The sequence below is a fragment of the Macaca thibetana genome, chromosome 18 (genome assembly GCF_024542745.1).
Source record: "Macaca thibetana thibetana isolate TM-01 chromosome 18, ASM2454274v1, whole genome shotgun sequence".
Classification (NCBI taxonomy): domain Eukaryota; kingdom Metazoa; phylum Chordata; class Mammalia; order Primates; family Cercopithecidae; genus Macaca; species Macaca thibetana.
Window position 1 is genome coordinate 59,874,789 of NC_065595.1, and position 17,943 is coordinate 59,892,731.

The 17,943-nt window shown below is 42.9% G+C and overlaps 1 protein-coding gene across 1 annotated transcript in view; it reads right to left on the minus strand.

The window, feature by feature from the left end:
• Nucleotides 1-17,943, minus strand: part of COLEC12 (collectin subfamily member 12) — a 185,245-nt gene that overhangs the window by 22,662 nt on the left and 144,640 nt on the right. The window contains exons 3-5 of the mRNA XM_050767638.1: nucleotides 15,476-15,598; nucleotides 6,030-6,128; nucleotides 4,256-5,302 (exon numbers count right to left, since the gene is read on the minus strand). Of these exons, the coding sequence (XP_050623595.1) occupies nucleotides 4,256-5,302; nucleotides 6,030-6,128; nucleotides 15,476-15,598 (1,269 nt within the window). The remainder of the gene's footprint in view (nucleotides 1-4,255; nucleotides 5,303-6,029; nucleotides 6,129-15,475; nucleotides 15,599-17,943) is intronic.

The window sequence follows — 17,943 nt, forward strand, 5'->3', positions numbered from 1 at the left end:
AATGTCAATAACTCCCCCCTTAAAGAGCTGTAACAATGAAAGCTGATAATTTATCCAAGGGCTTAGCAGCGTGATTGGCATAGCACAGACACCCCAGAAATGTGGCCTGAGAAAATGAACGAAAGCTCGCTAGATGTCAGCATCCCTGGGGTGTGATTCATCTCTAGGGCTGGGCACTAGAAACCCAGCAGTAAGTACTTTTAGACTCAAATCATCCTTAACCCCGCATGTGTGATTTTACTCTTTGTGCATATGAAGCTGTTTTGTTTTCCACTGATGTACTGGCTACAGGTGCAGCAGAAGGGAAAGCTTTGAAGGAAGTGACCTTATTTACATTTGGATGTTATGCTGACCCCACTCTAGACCCTGCACTAAGTACTTTCTTTATATTACTTCTTTGGGTCCTCATAACTCTAAAAGGTACACACAGATGAGCACACAGAGGCACTGAGAGGATGAGGAGCTTGCTACATGAATCCAGCCCTGTCTGATTCCAGAGCTCTTGTTCTCACTCATTAAATCTGATGCCTCTCGAAAGAGCAGAGAGGGAAAATGTCTGGTGGTACAGGAAGGATGCAACTGACCTTTCCTTAGTTTGCAGAGAACAGCCCAGGAGGTGGAGTGATCTTTGCACCTAGAAGCATGTGTGAGAAGTCCTCTATGTACATAATTAGAATAAAAATCTTTATATTATTTGTATCAAAAAATAAGGCTTTTTTTTTTTTTTTTTTTTTTTTTGAGATGGAGTTTCGCTCTTTTTGCCCAGGATAGAGTGCAATGGTGCGATCTCAGCTCACTACAACCTCTGCCTCCCGGGTTCAAGCGATTCTGCTGCCTCAGGGTCCTGTGTAGCTGGGATTACAGGCATGTGCTACCACACCCGGCTAATTTTGTCTTTTTAATAGAGACAGGGTTTCTCCATGTTGGTCAGGCCGGTTGTGAACTCCCCAAAAATAAGGTTTTCTTAATAAGGCTTCTCGGCTGATGGATGTAGAGATAACGTGAACATCTATCTCTACACTATCATCTGCCTTCAGCACAGTCAGTCAGCTTCAGCTCCCACTTCTTAATGTGGCAAATGTCTATGTGGCTGAACTGGACAGTGAGCACTGGGGTTCATTAAGTGGGAGTCAATAGGAATTTTCTGGAAAGCATCAGACTATTTTGAATCTTGCAGACGCCAGCCTCACATAAGCCAATGTTAATCCATCCTGCTTTATCCATCTGCTCCTCATCCTCAGGGATGAGATCTGCATGTACAGAAAGGGAAAGGTGCTAGAGAGAAAAGGTGTGGAAGAAAACACTTGCATTCAGAAATGGAGTTCGTTCTTCCCCTCAGTCTCTCGTTCCCTCGGAATACCTGCTGGGTATTGCCGGTCTGGAGGCAGTGGAAGAGAGTGAATAGAAAGGGACCAGCTTGGTTGGCCTGGGAAGCTTCTCAGATCAACTCACAGAAAGTGCAGTGAACAACAAGACCAGGGATAAATGTGATAGTGTCTCTGAAGCACCCTGGAGCCTGGTTTCAGAATTGAGACTTTTTTTTTAATCACATATGCTTTTCCATGAGTCAGAAACCTCATTCTATTATAATAGACATCTTCCTCTTGACATGTCTACATGGGCCTCTCTTTTTCTGCAGCTCCCCAGTCTGGATCACCATCCACCTCATTGCTCATGCTAAAGACTTAGGAAACATCCTGTTCCTCTCTTTCACTCACTCCCCACAGCCAATCCATCAGCAGGTCCTGCCCGCCAGTCTCGTCCAGACACTCACACCAACCCCCTACTGTGTGTTCAATTTCTGTCCACATCACCCCCAATCCCTATGACACACAGGTATCTCTTGGCTGCCCTTTGCTTCTGGGCACACTGGGTAGGGAATTCCAGGGTCCTGGGCACAAACATGGACAAGCAGGGGTTGGTGTGGGCTCTGAATACTCACAGCACCTTGAGGCCATAGACTCCTCACCTCAGCACAGGCTCGGTTGGGGAAGGCTGCTGGGACCTCCTAAAGCTGGGGTCCCTGTTGTCAGGGCAAGGAAAGGGAAGCCCTTGATTCTTTCTCCAACTCTTCTCCTAAATGAGGGTACCCACTTCTCCCTTCTCCACTGCCAGCATTCCAGGCCAAGTCACCAACAGCTGGTCCATGCTCTCACTGACCCCTCCCTGCTCTCTATCATCTCAACACCTTGCTTAAAACCTCCCCCTCACACTTAGAATAAAATCCCAACTCCCTGACCTTCTAGGCTCCCTCTGGGGTGACCGGGTATAGTGGGGAGGGCCACACACTTTCGGTGACTATCCTTGGAGTTAACGGCATGGGGTTTGGCACCAGACAGCCAGACTCTGTTCATTCCTGAGACAGAGCAACTTTAAATAAGTACAGATGGCTGTCTTGTTCTCCACTGAGCAGTCTCTCCTAGGGCTGAAAGCTCCCAGGTCCTCAACCCTTCCTCACAGCACATGGTTTCTAGCTGCTATCATTCTGGTGCTGCTTTTCTGAGCGTGCTGATCTGGGAATGTCTCTTTTGAAAGGGGCTCCTCAAAGTAAACATTATGTTCCAGAGGTGGTCTTGGCATACTGAACAGAGTCAGATATTACTTCCCTTCTTATTAACACAGTCAAAGATCACATTACCTTCCCTGGAAGACACATTTAACTGCTTCCAGTCAACTAAAATCCCCATGCTTCATGCACACTTCCTTCCAGCCATGACTTCCCATCAACATTTATCTGTTTTGTCTCATCCATTTATGAGCAGGATTTTACATGTATTCCTATCTACTTCATTTGATTGACATCTTGATACTCTTCTGGCCTCTCTAGATCATTGCGGATTATGATTATATCAGCCACTGGCTGGCATATACAGTTTCAAGTCACACAAGCATTGCTTCAGCAGGTCATCCATGCTAGTCACTGACAAAGCTATTGAACAGAGTCCTGCTATCTGCTATCTGGATCTACTTTCAGCATCACAGGGACTTATTAACTACCACTTGTTATTCTTGATCATTTGACCAGTGTGGGGGACATATCCCAAGGTGGCCCCTAGTGACTCATGCCCTTGTGTAATCCCTTCCCCTTGAATGTTTGCTTACAGCCCATCTTCTCATGCCCTGAAATTCTCTTTATGTTAAACTACCTAAGGGTGAGGACCATTTGCTTTCCTCTGTATTACCCAGACTGCTGAGCACAACATCTTCCACATAGTACTTTCAACGTAAAAACTGTGAAAATAGTTTGTGACTGGAAAATACTGTTAATATATGATGCTGCAAATCTTCAACTGTAGACTTAATCTGAGTCAAGGACTTTTAATTTACATGGATGATCTGGATAACAGTAAAATTCAGATTATATGTATGTATTCATTCATTTATTTATTTAGGAGATGGGATACTGCTATGTTGCCCAGGCTGGTCTCAAACTCCTGGTCTCAAGTGATCCTCACACCTCAGCCTCCCAAAGTGTTAAGATTACAGGCATGAGCCACCACACCTACCAGAACTCCTCTGTGGCCTTACGGTTACTGTGATGGCCAACCATTCATCTACTCATGACTCGTAACTCCCTTAATGGTAGCTTTGTGACCCGAAAAACTTGATCTTGCTTTCAGAGGAGCCCAATTTATGTTGCATTGAAATGGCTCAAGGACGAAGAAAATTCAAATTAACCAACCTTTCACTCAACAAATAATTAATGGAGCCCCTTTAAGTACTGTTCACAGATTCTTAGTTACACTTCTTTTCAAGATGTGGAACTTAATTCCCCTTGCATTGAGTGTGGACCGGACTTAGTGACATTTCTAAGAAACAGAATACAGTGGATGTGATGGTGTGTGGTTTCTGAGGCTAGTATGTCATGGTAGCTTCCTTCTTGTTCTGTCTCTTGAATTCCTTGTTTTGGCGGCAGCCAGCTGCCATGTTGTGAGGACACACAAGCAATTTCACACAGCAAGGAACTGAGGCCTCCTGCCAAGAGCTATGTCAACAGGCCACTTTAGTAGCAGACCCTCTAGCCACAGTTAAGCCTTCAGATGACTGCAGCCCTGGCTGAGATCTTGACACAACCTCTTGAACAACAGTGAGTCAGGACCACCTAGTTAAGCTGCTCTTGAATTCCTGGTCCACAGAAACCACAGAAACATATGAGATGATTAATATCTATTGTTTTAAATTGCCAAATTTTACAGTAACTTGTTATGCAGCAATAGACAACTAATACAAATACAAATTCAGAATTTCGACTTACCTTGCAGTATTGTAAAATTCTTGATGAGCTGACCATGCTTGGAGTCTACTAGCTTCATTTCTTCCATAATCACTGATAAGTTGGCTACTTCAGTGTCTAACCTCGACCTCATCAAATCTTGTTGCATCCTGAGAGAAACAGAATCCAAACGGATGTTGGCCAGGGTATTATTCAAGGAGGTCAGATCATCCGTGTGTTTGGTTAGGGTATCTGTGCAAGTGGTCCTGACTTCATTTAGATTGCTGGTCAGCGTCCGCAGGTGGTGGGCTGTGTAACTGATATTGCTAATGATGTTCACAATATCTGTCTCAAAGAGCTGGAAGCGTTCCTCCAGTTGGTTGAACTTGATGGCTGTTCTGTTCTCTGCATCCTTGTGTAAGTCCTGCAGGTCTTTCAGGTTCTGCTCATTGGCTTGAGAGATAGTGGTGATGTTCTCCATCTGACCTGTGAATGAGCTGAGCTGGCTGTTCATATCCTCCAGGGTGTCATTGTTGGCTTTGGCCAAAGCAGAGTTGTTGGCAGCCAGCGTCTGCAAGCTCTGCACTTTCTCCTTCAGCCAATCCGTGTCCTTCTTGGCTTGAAGAAAAACCTGCTGCAGATTTTGAAAGTCGTTCTTGATTCGCTGGATAGCCTGGCTTGTGTCATCCACAGACCGCTGCAGATTCGTGATGAGGTTCCTCTGCTGTACCTGGGTCAGGTTCAGGTTGTTGAGGTTCATGATGACCACGTTATGAGAATACATTTGGCTCTGCAGATTGCCCTGGAGCACGCTGGTATCTTGCTGCAGATTCGTGACATAGCCATTATACGCCTGGAGGGTTTTGTTCACAGTGGTGATGAGGAAAGAATTATTCTCCAAAGTTTCTTTCAGTTGACTCTGCCTGTCCACCAGTGCATCCCCGCTTGCCTGTAACTTCTCCAGCGTATCCTTGTTCTTGCTGGTTTTTTCTGTAATCTCACGAAGTTGCTGACGGAGATCTAGAATGTCTGATCTGAAGGTGGAGAGTTCTGAGTTGGTGCTGATAGCTTTCTTCCCAGTTTGGTCACCTGGAATAAGAAATATCTGTGACTTACATTGGTGGTATGGAGAAGTGTTCAGTCAAGGCCAAAGATCCCAAACACACTTAACTGGTATGCACTGTATTTTAGATGCAAAATTGGCAGTATAAGCAGACAGCTCTGCATTAGTAAAATGTACATATCTATTAAAACCGGGTCCTGGGGAATCAGAAAGGATGCCCAGAACTAGGAATGACAAACTTGGCTGAACATTTTTCTCAAAGAGGGAGGGGGAATTTACTAGATTTTAGGGCAGTGGGCAGGATGTCAAGAAGAAAATAACCTTTTAAATTTCCCAATTTTTTTAATGAAAGCAAAAATCAAGGAATAGAATATGCTAGGATCTTTTACTTTATAACTTAATTTCTACAATTCTTCTATGTAGTTCAAAGTATTTCAAAAATGCTCAGTAAATTCCTATTTATCTGACAGTTTTTAATAAAGGGTATTTGTGGTTTTTTTAGTCAGGATTGATCTTCAGATATTATTTGGCGCATAATAGTATTTTCGGCAGGACATAATTCCAAAATGGACCCTTAACTTTAAAATTTAAGCATTTGAATTAAATCATGAGGGAAGACTCAACATGCAATACAAAAATGGAATGTCCTTCTGGGTGCATGGGGAGTGTATAGCAACATCATTCTAAGAGGCTGTGGTCATTTATGTAGAGTCAGGGGATTTCACTGAATGGTTCAGTCTTGTCACAGATTACCTAATTTCTTCAGGTCACTTTCCACTGCTGTGAGCTTGTCATCATAGGTTTGGCGAGATGTCTCCATGCCGCCTGTGACATTGTCCATTTTCTCTACAACTAAGATTTGGAAAATGATGCATTAGTACACACACCTGCTCATATTGTATTTTTCAGTTTCAAAACAAGAGATCATTTCATTATGGAACAAAGGAAACAGATTGAACAAAAAAAGTGTAACTGAATTCAAATATAGGAAAGAAAAGCCATCTTTTTGGAAAAATAACTTACTTGTCACAAAACCCAGGGGTACAATTTACTCAGTTCAGAATTGTATGTTCTTAACGATTCTTATGATTCTATAATGCCTTGGATGTTTCAGAAATCATTTGGAACTAATTTTAAAATTTTCATGCATTTTAGAAGTCCCTAATCTGTTATTTCCTATATTAATTTTCATAGACGAAGGCACAGCACACTGTGATAATTTACAAAATGTTGTCACTCATCAGCTTCCCTAACATTCTTGGCAGGTGGGACTCATTTACCTAGAAGAGGATTCCATTGGCAAGGAAAACCCAGCTCAGGTCTATACATAAAATCGTCATAGAAAGGACACAAAGTCAAGAATGTCTGCCACTTTCTGTTATGAGTTCCACCACAACGCCCTGGAAATCTGCTTTTTGTTAGTGACAACTGATTCTGTAGTTTATCAGTCCTCAAGTAGATACCTGAGTGGTGTTTCCAAACAATGATTTGCCAAGAAGTATTTTTTGATAGCATTTTCTTGATTGTATATGATAGGGAAAGTAAAACCATTGATAGGGTTTGGCTGTGTCCTCACCCAAATCTCATCTTAAATTATATCCCCCTAATTCCCATATGTTGTGGGAGGGACTTGGTGGGAGATAATTTGAATAATGGGGGTGGTTTCCCCTATACTGTTCTCGTGGTAATGAATAAGTCTCACAAGATCTGATGGTTTTATCAGGGGTTTCCACTTTCGCATCTTATTTTCTCTTGCTGCCTGAAATGTTAATCCCCAAGACAACTGGGAAAATGTCTTCAGGGCAAGTCAGAGCCTTCACGGCAGCCCCTCCCATCCCTGGCCTGGAGGCCAAGGAGAAAATGGTTTTGTGGGCAGGGCCCAGGGTCCCCATGCTGTGTGCAGCCTAGGGACTCGGTGCCCTGTGTCCTAGATGCTCCAGCCGTGGCTGAAAGGGGCCAATGTAGAGCTGGGGCCGTGGCTTCAGAGGGTGCAAGCCTCAAGCCTTGGTAGCTTTCATGTGGTGTTGAGCCTGCGAGTGCACATAAGTCAATAGAGGTTTGGGAACCTCTGCCTAGATTTCTGAGGATGTATGGAAACTCCTGGATACCCAGGCAGAAGTTTGCTGCAGGGGCGGGGTGTGCGTGGAGAACCTCTGCTAGGGCAGTGTGGAAGGGCAATGTGGGGTTGGAGCCCCCGCATAGTCCCTATTGGGGCACTGCCTAGTAGAGCTGTGAGAAGAGGGCCACCGTTCTCCAGACCCCAGAATGGTAGATCTACTGACAGTTTGCACTGTTCACCTGGAAAACCAACAGACGCTCAACACCAGCCATGAAAGCAGCAGGGAGAGAGGTTGTACCCTCCAAAGTCACAGGGGCGGAGATGCCCAAGACCATGGGAACCCACCTCTTGCATCAGGATGACCGGGATGTGAGACCTGGAGTCAAAGGAGATAATTTTGGAGCTTTAAAATTTGACTGCCCTGCTGATTTTGAACTCGCATGGGGCCTGTACCCCTTTGTTTTGGCCAATTTCTCCCATTCGGAAAGCCTGTATTTACCCAATACCTGTATCCTCATTGTATCTAGGAAGTAACTAGCTTGCTTTAAATTTTACAGGCTCATAGGCGGAAGGGACTTGCCTTGTCTCAGATGGGATTTTGGACTGTGGACTTCAGGATTATTGCTGAAATGAGTTAAAACTTTGTGGGACTGTTGGGAAGGCATGTTTTGTTTTGAAATGTGAGGACATGAGATTTGGCAGGGGCCAGGGGTGGAATGATACAGTTTGGTTGTGTCTTCGCCCAAATCTCATCTTGAATTATATTTCCCAGAATTCCCACGTGTTGTGGGAGGGACGCAGTGGGAGACGATTTGAATCGTGGGGGCAGTTTCCTCCATATTGTTCTCGTGGTAGTGAATAAGTCTCACAAGGTCTGATGGTTTTATCCGGGGTTTCCACTTTTTCATCTTTCTCATTGTCTCTTGCCGCTGCCATGTAAGAAGTGCCTTTTGCCTGCCACCATGATTCTGAGGCCTCCCCAGCCATGTGGAACTGTAATTCCAATTAAACTTCTTGTTCTTCCCAGTCTTGGGTATGTCTTTATCAGCAGCATGAAAACAGACTAATACAGCAACACTAAATAAAAGCTTCAGTTCTTACTCATTTTCAGAAGGCAGTAATTCTCTACAGTTATGAATTCAAGTACACGTTTCTAAAATGTTAAGAGGACATTTCTCCGAAAGTGACTTATGTGAGATCCAGCTTCTAGCAGCTTGGGATCAAGTCTGATTGTCCTTCTTGGTATCAATAGCTTTAAAAAAAAGACTTCAGGCCGGGCGCAGTGGCTCACGCCTATAATACCAGCCCTTTGGGAGGCCAAGGTGGGTGGATCATTTGAGGTCAGGAGTTCAAGACCAGCCTGGCCAACATGGTGAAACCCCGTCTCTACTAAAAATACAAAAATTAGCTGGTTGCAGTGGTACACACCTGTAATCCCAGCTACTTAGGAGGCTGAGGCAGGAGAATTGCTTGAACCTGGGAGGCGGAGGTTGCAGTGAGCCAAGATCGTGCCATTGCACTCCAGCCTGAGCAAGAGTGAGACTCTGTCTTCAAAAAAAAAAAAAAAAGGACTTCAAAAAATGAGAACATGCTTTATATACCAATTATGAGCCAACGGATGCAATTTATTGTATTCATCACATGTTCTACCCACGCATGACTATGTGAGATTCTTCTGGCTCCTCTCAGGAAGAAGTAGTAAGTTCCCATGTGTTTGTGTGACCCAAAGTGAACTGGCTCCTTGGATCCTGGAATTGTCCCTGGAGAAGCTCACTATGTTTTCCCTCAAGCTTCTACCGTCTGGTCATAATGAAATGTGTGCACTGCAACGAACGCTGTCTCACACGAGCCTTTCCATGTGTTCTCTCTACCTAGAATGTTCTTCCCGGTTTTTTTTTTTTTTTTTACTGAGCTAAGTCCTATTTGCTCTTCAATACTCTGCTTGTCACGTCCTGTAGGAACCCTTTCCTGAGGTGCACCTTGCAGAATTCCCCTGGCAAGCAGTCCTTTCTCTATTATGGGACTCACTGCACTGTGCTGTCATGACTTATCTACTGTTATATCCATCTCTCCCTGTTAGCTCAGTGTGTGGCACTAGTAGGTAGTCAATGAATATATATTTATTATGCCATTTATTTATTTAATTTTTTTTTAGACAGAGTTTCACTCTTGTTGCCCAGGTTGAAGTGCAATGGAACGATCTTAGCTCACTGCAACATCCGCCTCCCAGGTTCAAGTGATTCTCCTGCCTCAGTCTCCTGAGTAGCTGGGATTACAGGTGCCCGCCACCGCACCCAGCTAATTTTTGTATTTTTAGTAGAGATGGGGTTTCTCCACGTTGGCCAGGCTGGTCTCAAACTCCTGACCTCAGACGATCCGCCCACCTCGGCCTCCCAAAGTGCTGGGATTACAGGCATGAGGGATTTATTTAAATAAGTAGCAATCTGCCTGCTGAGCTACAGGGCATGCAAACACATGTGTTTCCCAACCAACCCAGGGAAGCCTGAGCACTGGCAATGAGTAGGACATTTCGTTGAATAATTATTATTTTTTAAATTACTACATAGACACAGAGGTGCAGTTACAATAATCTTAGGGTTGTTTCATAGGTACACATACTCCTAAATCCCTGGAAACTCTGAAGAATAAAATGTTTCATATGTGTTTTTAGCAAAGCTAATTTTTAAGAACTAAAATACAGAATGTTTACAAGTTTACTTTCAGTTTTGATCCTCAAATCAAAACATATGCCTCGGTCTGTCCTCAAACCACATGCAGGATCTCAAGTCCTGCCCTTCTTTCCTGGAAGCCAAAGAAACCTCCAAATATGCTGACAGTCAGTTTTTTTTTTTTTTTTTTTTTTTTTTTTTGAGATGGAGTCTCGCTCTGTCGCCCAGGCTGGGGTGCAGTGGCCGGATCTCAGCTCACTGCAAGCTCCGCCTCTCGGGTTCCCGCCATTCTCCTGCCTCAGCCTCCCGAGTAGCTGGGACTACAGGCGCCGCCACTTCGCCCGGCTAGTTTTTTCGTATTTTTTAGTAGAGACGGGGTTTCACTGTGTTAGCCAGGATGGTCTCGATCTCCTGACCTCGTGATCCACCCGTCTCGGCCTCCCAAAGTGCTGGGATTACAGGCGTGAGCAACTGCGCCCGGCCGACAGTCAGTTATTTTCTACCTTTTCTACTTTTTCTTCCATTTTAGTTTTGAAAAACAGAGAACTGTCACGGGCAGATAATTCAGGTTTGTGTAGAATAAATACAAAAGGGATAAATACATTTGTTAAAAAAAGAACAAAACAATCTGTTGACTTTTTCTTCTGTGCAGCAAGGAAACTATTTTCCCCGCTCACAAGTGCTAATAAACAGCTTACATGCGTTGGGGGGTGTGTGTTTTTGTTTAAAAATAGGACCTGGTATAAAGCTGGAAATGTTAGGATTGCAATGCTGGAACCTGCTACTGCATAAAAATACCAGACTGGTGGAGATCCAGAACTTACCCTTGCTGTTAACAGCACATAGCACTTTTATTGGCTTTTATTCTGAATTTATTAGCACCAATTCTCAATCAGGAATATAGTCGCAGAGCCATCCTATATTACCCTGGAAATTCCCAGCCTGCAGACATAGACCTCAGTTTGTAGACCATTCTCATATGAGAAAAATGAGCAGGACACACAGAAGGGTGACCATCAGTCTGATTTCTTATGTGCTCTCCTGTATTGGGAACTGTTTCTTAAGGTAGAATTTTTCTATAGAATATTGGTGTTTCAGGTATTATACCTGAAGATCTGTCCCTCTTCAAGTATCCAAAGTATAATTCTCTAGGACACTCTGACAAAAATACCTTTTTTATAAAAGCACTTCGATATCATCCCTTGGCCTGGGCCACTAACTTCTTCTTCCCTCCTCTTGACTCCACTTCTCCTTGAAGGTCCACTCCACATCTCACTACCCCATTGTACTCAGCCACACCTACAACTTGATTCCACTGCACACCAACTCGATCTCTATTTGAATGATAATCATAACAGCCTCTATCTATCGAGTGCCTGCTCTCTGCCGGATGCACTGCACCATCACTGCAGCTAATCCTTCCAACTGCTGTTTTGCAGATGAAGACCCTGAGGCTCAGAGATGTTCAGTAACTTGCTAAAAATCACACAGCTTGTCAGTGACTATGTGGGATACCAGGCTGGAAGGTTTAACTCCACAATCCATGCTCTTTCTATAAATCCATATCACCTCTCTTTTGGTATTTCTTTTTCCTAAATCTGGTTTCCTCCAATAAAGAATCCCTTAAGGGGAAGAATTATTTCTCTTTATATTCTCTTTAAAGTTAACATCACCAGACATTTACGAAGCATCTGCCATGTAGGTGGCATAGTGTTAGATATTGAGGATTCAAGAGACACGGGCCATGCTCTTGGCCCTGAGGACAGAGCACAGAGCTCCTAGCTGGTGCCCACACGTGTTTGTACCAGACTGATCATGGCACTGTGGGATAAATACTTCTCTCCGGGACCTGGGGTTTCCCAGTAACATCAGTTACACTCCCCTGGAATTTAATGAAGGCATTTCTACCTTGAACACCATTTTAGGTTTCCTTACAGAAATACAGAAAATCTGATTATAGGGTGTTATCCTGGATCCTAAAGCGCTCTCCAGTGTGATTTGATGTGTACTTTGAAAGCCTAAATAGTAATCCAATTGTAAATTTCTACACTGACCCAGCTTAGCAGCAAAGTAGACTACCAATGACTAGGAATGTTGAATTAAAGGAGATCCTTATTGAGAAGGATTCAGATTTCTGTCTTTTTTCTTTATCCTAATTACTTTTAGAAGGCTGCCTCTTGGAAAGGATAATGGAGTAGGATTTTCCTGTTCAGGAAATATTCTGGAAGAAACACGACCCGTTGAACTTAAGAGATGACTCCTGCTATGGAAGCTCTGTTGACTAATGATAAAAAGCCCAGGGCAGAGGATGTACCAAGCTTAACTGTCCAAGAACATGTTTTCTGCAAAGTGGCTGATGTGCCTCACAGTCACGACCACTGCACAGACCCTGTCTGGGTGACTAAGCGATTCTCTGGCTTCTTCAGCAAATTCTCTTGAAGGAAGCTCATTGTATTCTAACTTGTGGCTATGGAAGTAACATGAAAGAAGTAAAGAACAATTTTGAGCAAAACAGTATGAAGTTGCCTTTGCCAACTCTGATAAATGAAAGTTTTTACTCCTTTCCTTTCAAATTCTCCTCCAGAGGAATGCCTTATTGCACTTCTTTCATCGAATATTCTTTTCTTTCTTTCTTTCTTTTTTAACAGAGAGAGTTTCTCTAGACTTCAAAGGGGGAATGTGTGAAGGGAGAACTGGGTCTTATCTTTCTGCCTCTTACAACATTGGGTCACTAGAATCTTACCAGCAAGAAAGAGGAGTCACTGTGTGAGTAAAGAGAAAGCACATCTGGAAAATATCAACATTTTAGTCCATTAATGCTGTGTTTGGAAAGCAAAAGTGCATGTTGTATTATTTTATTTATTTATTTTTTTGTCAGCAGAGGCCTGAAGGAGGGAGGCACCGAAGGAAAGAAAAGAGGGGCAAGACATCATCTCGTCTCCCCTTGTACTTGCTCCCCATTATCTCTTCTTCCTTCATCTTGGTGAGACTGCCCCCACAGAGCAGGCCAAGCCAATCTCCAAAACATTAGGTTTCCAGGGAGGGCTTTTAGGGCAGCTATCCCACCTGCAGATTGGCCTAGAGGTCCCTGAGCATCTATTGTTTGCCTTCATGGAAGGCAGCCCTAATGCACAATCCATCCATCCATCCATCCATCCATCCATCCATCCATCCATCCTCCCATTAATTCATCCAGTGAACTTTCCTAGGCACTGGTTAAATATCATGAGACTGGGTGCTGGTGGGAGATACAATAAATAAAAGGTAGTCTCTTGTCTTCATGGAAACTTATAGTTTGGGTGGTGACACACTCAAGTCCATTGACTCTAATGACACAGTGTGACAGGAGCTAAGAGTAAATACCGGGTGCTATGGGAACAAACAGGAAGGGGCCTAATTCAGCTTTCGGGAGCTGCCATGTGTCTACATGAGACATGAAGGGTAGGAGGGAGGCACTTTAGCTGGAGAGCAGAGAAAAGGTGCTGTGGGCAAATGGACCAGCACACGCTAAACATGCCAGAGCCAGGACGGGCTTTCCATGGATAAAAAGGGAGGAAATATCTGTACCTTAACAAACAAACAGAACAAAAAAGGCGGGGGGGAAGCCTCTTCTTTGACTCTTTTTGTAAAATTCTGAATGCATAAATGTCCTAGACTTTATTTCCTAGCACAGGTAAAAATTACAAAATGTTAATATATTTGCCAAACCACTCTCGTCTCTCTTTTAGCAGTAAATGTGATTACATAGTACTGAGACTTAAAGGTACTTATTAAATGGCTGTTTGATTTCAAGCTTCTCCTTTATCTTGGCTCACTAGGAAAAGTCATGGAGAAGTGAGTAATGACCTAAATAATCTAAACGACAGGAAGAGAAATAGTCCAGAAAACCCTCCTTTCTCTCACCAGGTTCCCTCCACCTCTCTGCCCAGGGCTAATCATGATTTAATAGCCTTCCTTAATCACTTACTCTGTTTGCTGCTTCATCTAAAAACTTAAGATGCTCCGGGTTAGATCACGGTCTAACTCGTCACAAATGGATAGAATGACCTGGTAATTTTCCAGATTTCCATTGCCCAGACTAATCAGTCAACACATCCAATGATGCACATTATTTTCCACGTATATGGCCTTAGAGATGGGACTAAAAGCCTCGACTATACTGAGGATTTTTAACAGGTTTTGCCATTCTAATGGCTAGATCTGTGTAATGTGGTTAGGAAGAAGCAAGGAACAGAGACACAGATATGATTTCCTGGGACCAGGCACAGGACAGATACTTCAATTACATCATCTTTGCTCATCCCAATCACTTTGACAGGTAGCATTATTATTGCCATCTTACAGATAAGAAATCAGGAACTCTAAGAGGGTATGATTTATACCTGGGTATGGAGCCATGTGGAAGACTCAGCATGGCCCCTGGCACACTAGCAAGCACTTACTGAACATTCACAATTGTATGACAAATGGTAGGATCAAGGCTTGAACCTGGACTGTCTGGCCCTGACACCCATCTCATTCCAATACACACTGTGCTTTCTCAGGAAACTACTGCATGCTGGGAGAGAGGTGGGAGGAATGACCACCAGTTGGAGGGAATTCACTTGGAATCTTTGTTTTCCTAGGTCAGTCTGCGGGCCACAGAGCAGAAGGAAGACCTGATGATCCACAGACTCTCCGTCGGCCTCTGTTCTGAAACAAAATGGCCGTGTTTGCCTCTCGTGTTTTTGACAGGAAGGTTCGCCTGGCTGTTTTCTAGAAAAGGGCTTATGTAGTTTTGCGATTCTGAATCACGACACCTTCTACCCATGGTCTCTGAAAGGTGCGTGGGGAACTTACTGTGTCTGCAAGTCTGGAGGATTCCGGCAAAAATCCTGCCCTTACCCTAAACCAGATATGTTTAGGCCCAACATCCTATAAAGTGGGTTGAGGTGGGAGTGCTGCCTCTGTGCTTAATTTCTACAGTGCAGTATTTTTATAGAGCTATATAAACAACAGTGACCACAGTGAATGTGCTGAAGAGAAAAAAGGGAATTAGTTGGCCAATCCCTGGGTGAAGCATGTTGTATCTCTGGAGATCTTGTGTTTTGCTTATTCTCTGTCAATATAGTTTTCCTGTGTGCTGACACCAGGGTTTCCATAAAGCCTCCAAGAGATAAGATGAAAAAAAATAGAGGAAGAAGGAGTAGCTAGAAATAGGTAGGAAAAAGCAACAAGGGAAAATAAAAACATTATAACTGTCAGAGAGGACCCTGATTATTGCTGAAATGAGTCAAAAGGAATTATTATGTCTCCCCTTTCAGATCTCATAGCTGTAAGTTCAAGATACAGAGATGAAGTTTATCATGTTGCTATTTTGCATCTGAGTTGTATGAATGAAATACTTCATACTTGCAAATATGAATCTTCTCATGCTTAACTTAATGAAGGAACACTTGTTATTTGGAAGAAAAAAAAGAAAGCATACTTACCTTTATATCCCAAAATGGCTACTGTGATTGTTAGCAAGGCACACAAAATGTATAATAATATGATAGAGAACTTCAGCGCCCAGTTATTTTTACATTTGGTACATTGTGTTCCTTCCTGAATACCTGTAAGAGAAGTCAAATTTTAATAACAGTAAGCAAAGATGTCCTTTAAAAATATATCTTTTTGCATTTTGGTTCAAATACTGGGACTAAGAATAATTTTTACATATGCCTTACTATGCTATGAGAACTATTGTGACAGTAAACATACCGCTTGAGCAACATAAGTACTTTAATATTACCATTCTATTGTTATAGCTGTATTTAATACGACTTTAAAATAATTGCACATAACTTTGTTTCATAGAATACAGTCATGCATCATTTAATGGGAATACAGTCTGAGAATGGCATCATTAGGCAATTTCATCACTGTGTGAACATCCTAGAGCAGGGGTCCCTAATTCCCAGGCCATGGACTGGTACCAGTCTGGTGGCCTGTTAGGAACTGGCTGCACAGCAGGAGTTGAGTGGCAGGTGAGCCAGCGTGACCACCTGAGCTCTGCCTCCTGTCAGATCTGCGGCAGCATTAGATTCTCTTAAGAGCGCGAACCCTATTGTGAACTGCACATGCGAGGGATCTAGGGTGCGTGCTCCTTAGGAGAATCTGACTAATGCCTGATGATCTGAGGTGGAACAATTTCATCCTGAAACCATCTCCCGCCCCCAGTCCATCCATGGAAAAATTATCTTCCATGAAACTGGTCCCTGGTTCCGAAAAGGTTGGGGACCACTGTCCTAGAGTGTACTTACACAAACCTAGATGGTATAGACCAGCGGTCCCCATCTTCTTCCCCAATTTTTCCATGGACCAGAGTAGGGGTAGGGATGGTTTCGGGATGATTCAAATGCATTCCATTTATTGTGTACTTTATTTCTATTATTATTACATTGTAATATATAATGAAAAAATTATACAACTCACCATAATGTAGAAACAGTGGGAGCCCTGAGCTTGTTTTCCTGTCAACAGATGGTCCCGTATGGGTGTAATGGGAGACACTGACAGATCACAGGCATCAGATTCTTATAAGGAGGGCACAACCTAGATCCCTCGCATGCACAGTTCACAACACGATTTGCGCTTCTATGAGAATCTAATGCCGCCGCTGCTCTGACAGGAGGCGGAGCTCGGGTGGTCATGCAAGTGATGGGAAATGGATGTAAATACAGATGATGCTTCACTCACTCGCCCGCTGCTCACCTCCTGCTATGCAGCCCAGTTCCTAACAGGTAACCAGTCTATGGCCCTGGGGGTTGGGGACCTCTGATATAGACTACTACACACCTAGGCTACATGGTATGGCCTGTTGCACCCAGGCTCAAACCTGTACAGCATGTTACTCTACTGACAGGCAACTTTATTTTTGGCAACTTTAACACAATGGTAAGTATTTGTGTATCTAAATATAGAAAAGGTACAATAAAAATACAGTTTTATAATCCTATGGGACTGCCATCATCTATGCAGTCCATTGTTGACTGAAATGTTATGTGGCACATGACTGTAGTTTCAAATCAAATTCCATTATGATAATTACAATGATAAGTTCAGTAAAAATCTCTATATGACAAAATATTTAAACATTCAAATTTACTTATTTCAGACATTATTAGACCTACAGCATTCAAATACAACAAAAAAATCCTATTGATTGGTCCCTTGATGTTTGTTTCAGTGGCGTGCTGAAGTTGGTTCTACTGGCTTGTAAGAGCCAATTGTTAAATTTGTAAGAATTTTGAGAGCTGGTTGTGAAACTGTTGGTAGCTTGAAATCCGCCTTGCAGGGAGCATTTACACCACAGAAATTGGCAAACACTACAAATTAGGATGACCCCCATTCCCTGGCTGCAAACAACTAGTTTATCAGCATGCCACCGGTTGTAATGTATTATAACCTATGGCAGAAAATACAAGTAATCTTGTAATTAACTGCCCAATATATAACAAATTTTGCATATTACGTGTATACAAGAAACAGACACTGACACTTATATATGTTATCATAGTGATTTGAATAATGACTGTAGAACAAATAAATATATGTTATCATAGTGATTTGAATAATGACTGTAGAACAAATAGAAAAACCAGACACTTTTGATGAGAGGAGGTAAATTTTTACTGCTAAAAGTTCAAGTTTTGGAAAAACATTCTTGTCTGAGCGGTAAACCAGCATCACTGCTGCAAGTGACTCCAGAAACTAACCTTTAAAACGAGAATTTCCATCTGATAGATTAGAAAGACACACAAGACAAAGACTGTGGATGTTTTAATGTAAAAATCACATTGTAAGGAATATCAGGAGATTCCCTGTTTCCCCGACCTGTTTCCCTATGTGTGTCTTACTAATAGCATCCCCCAGGAGCAACAGCACATAAAGAGGACTGATCTCCTATAACTGTGCT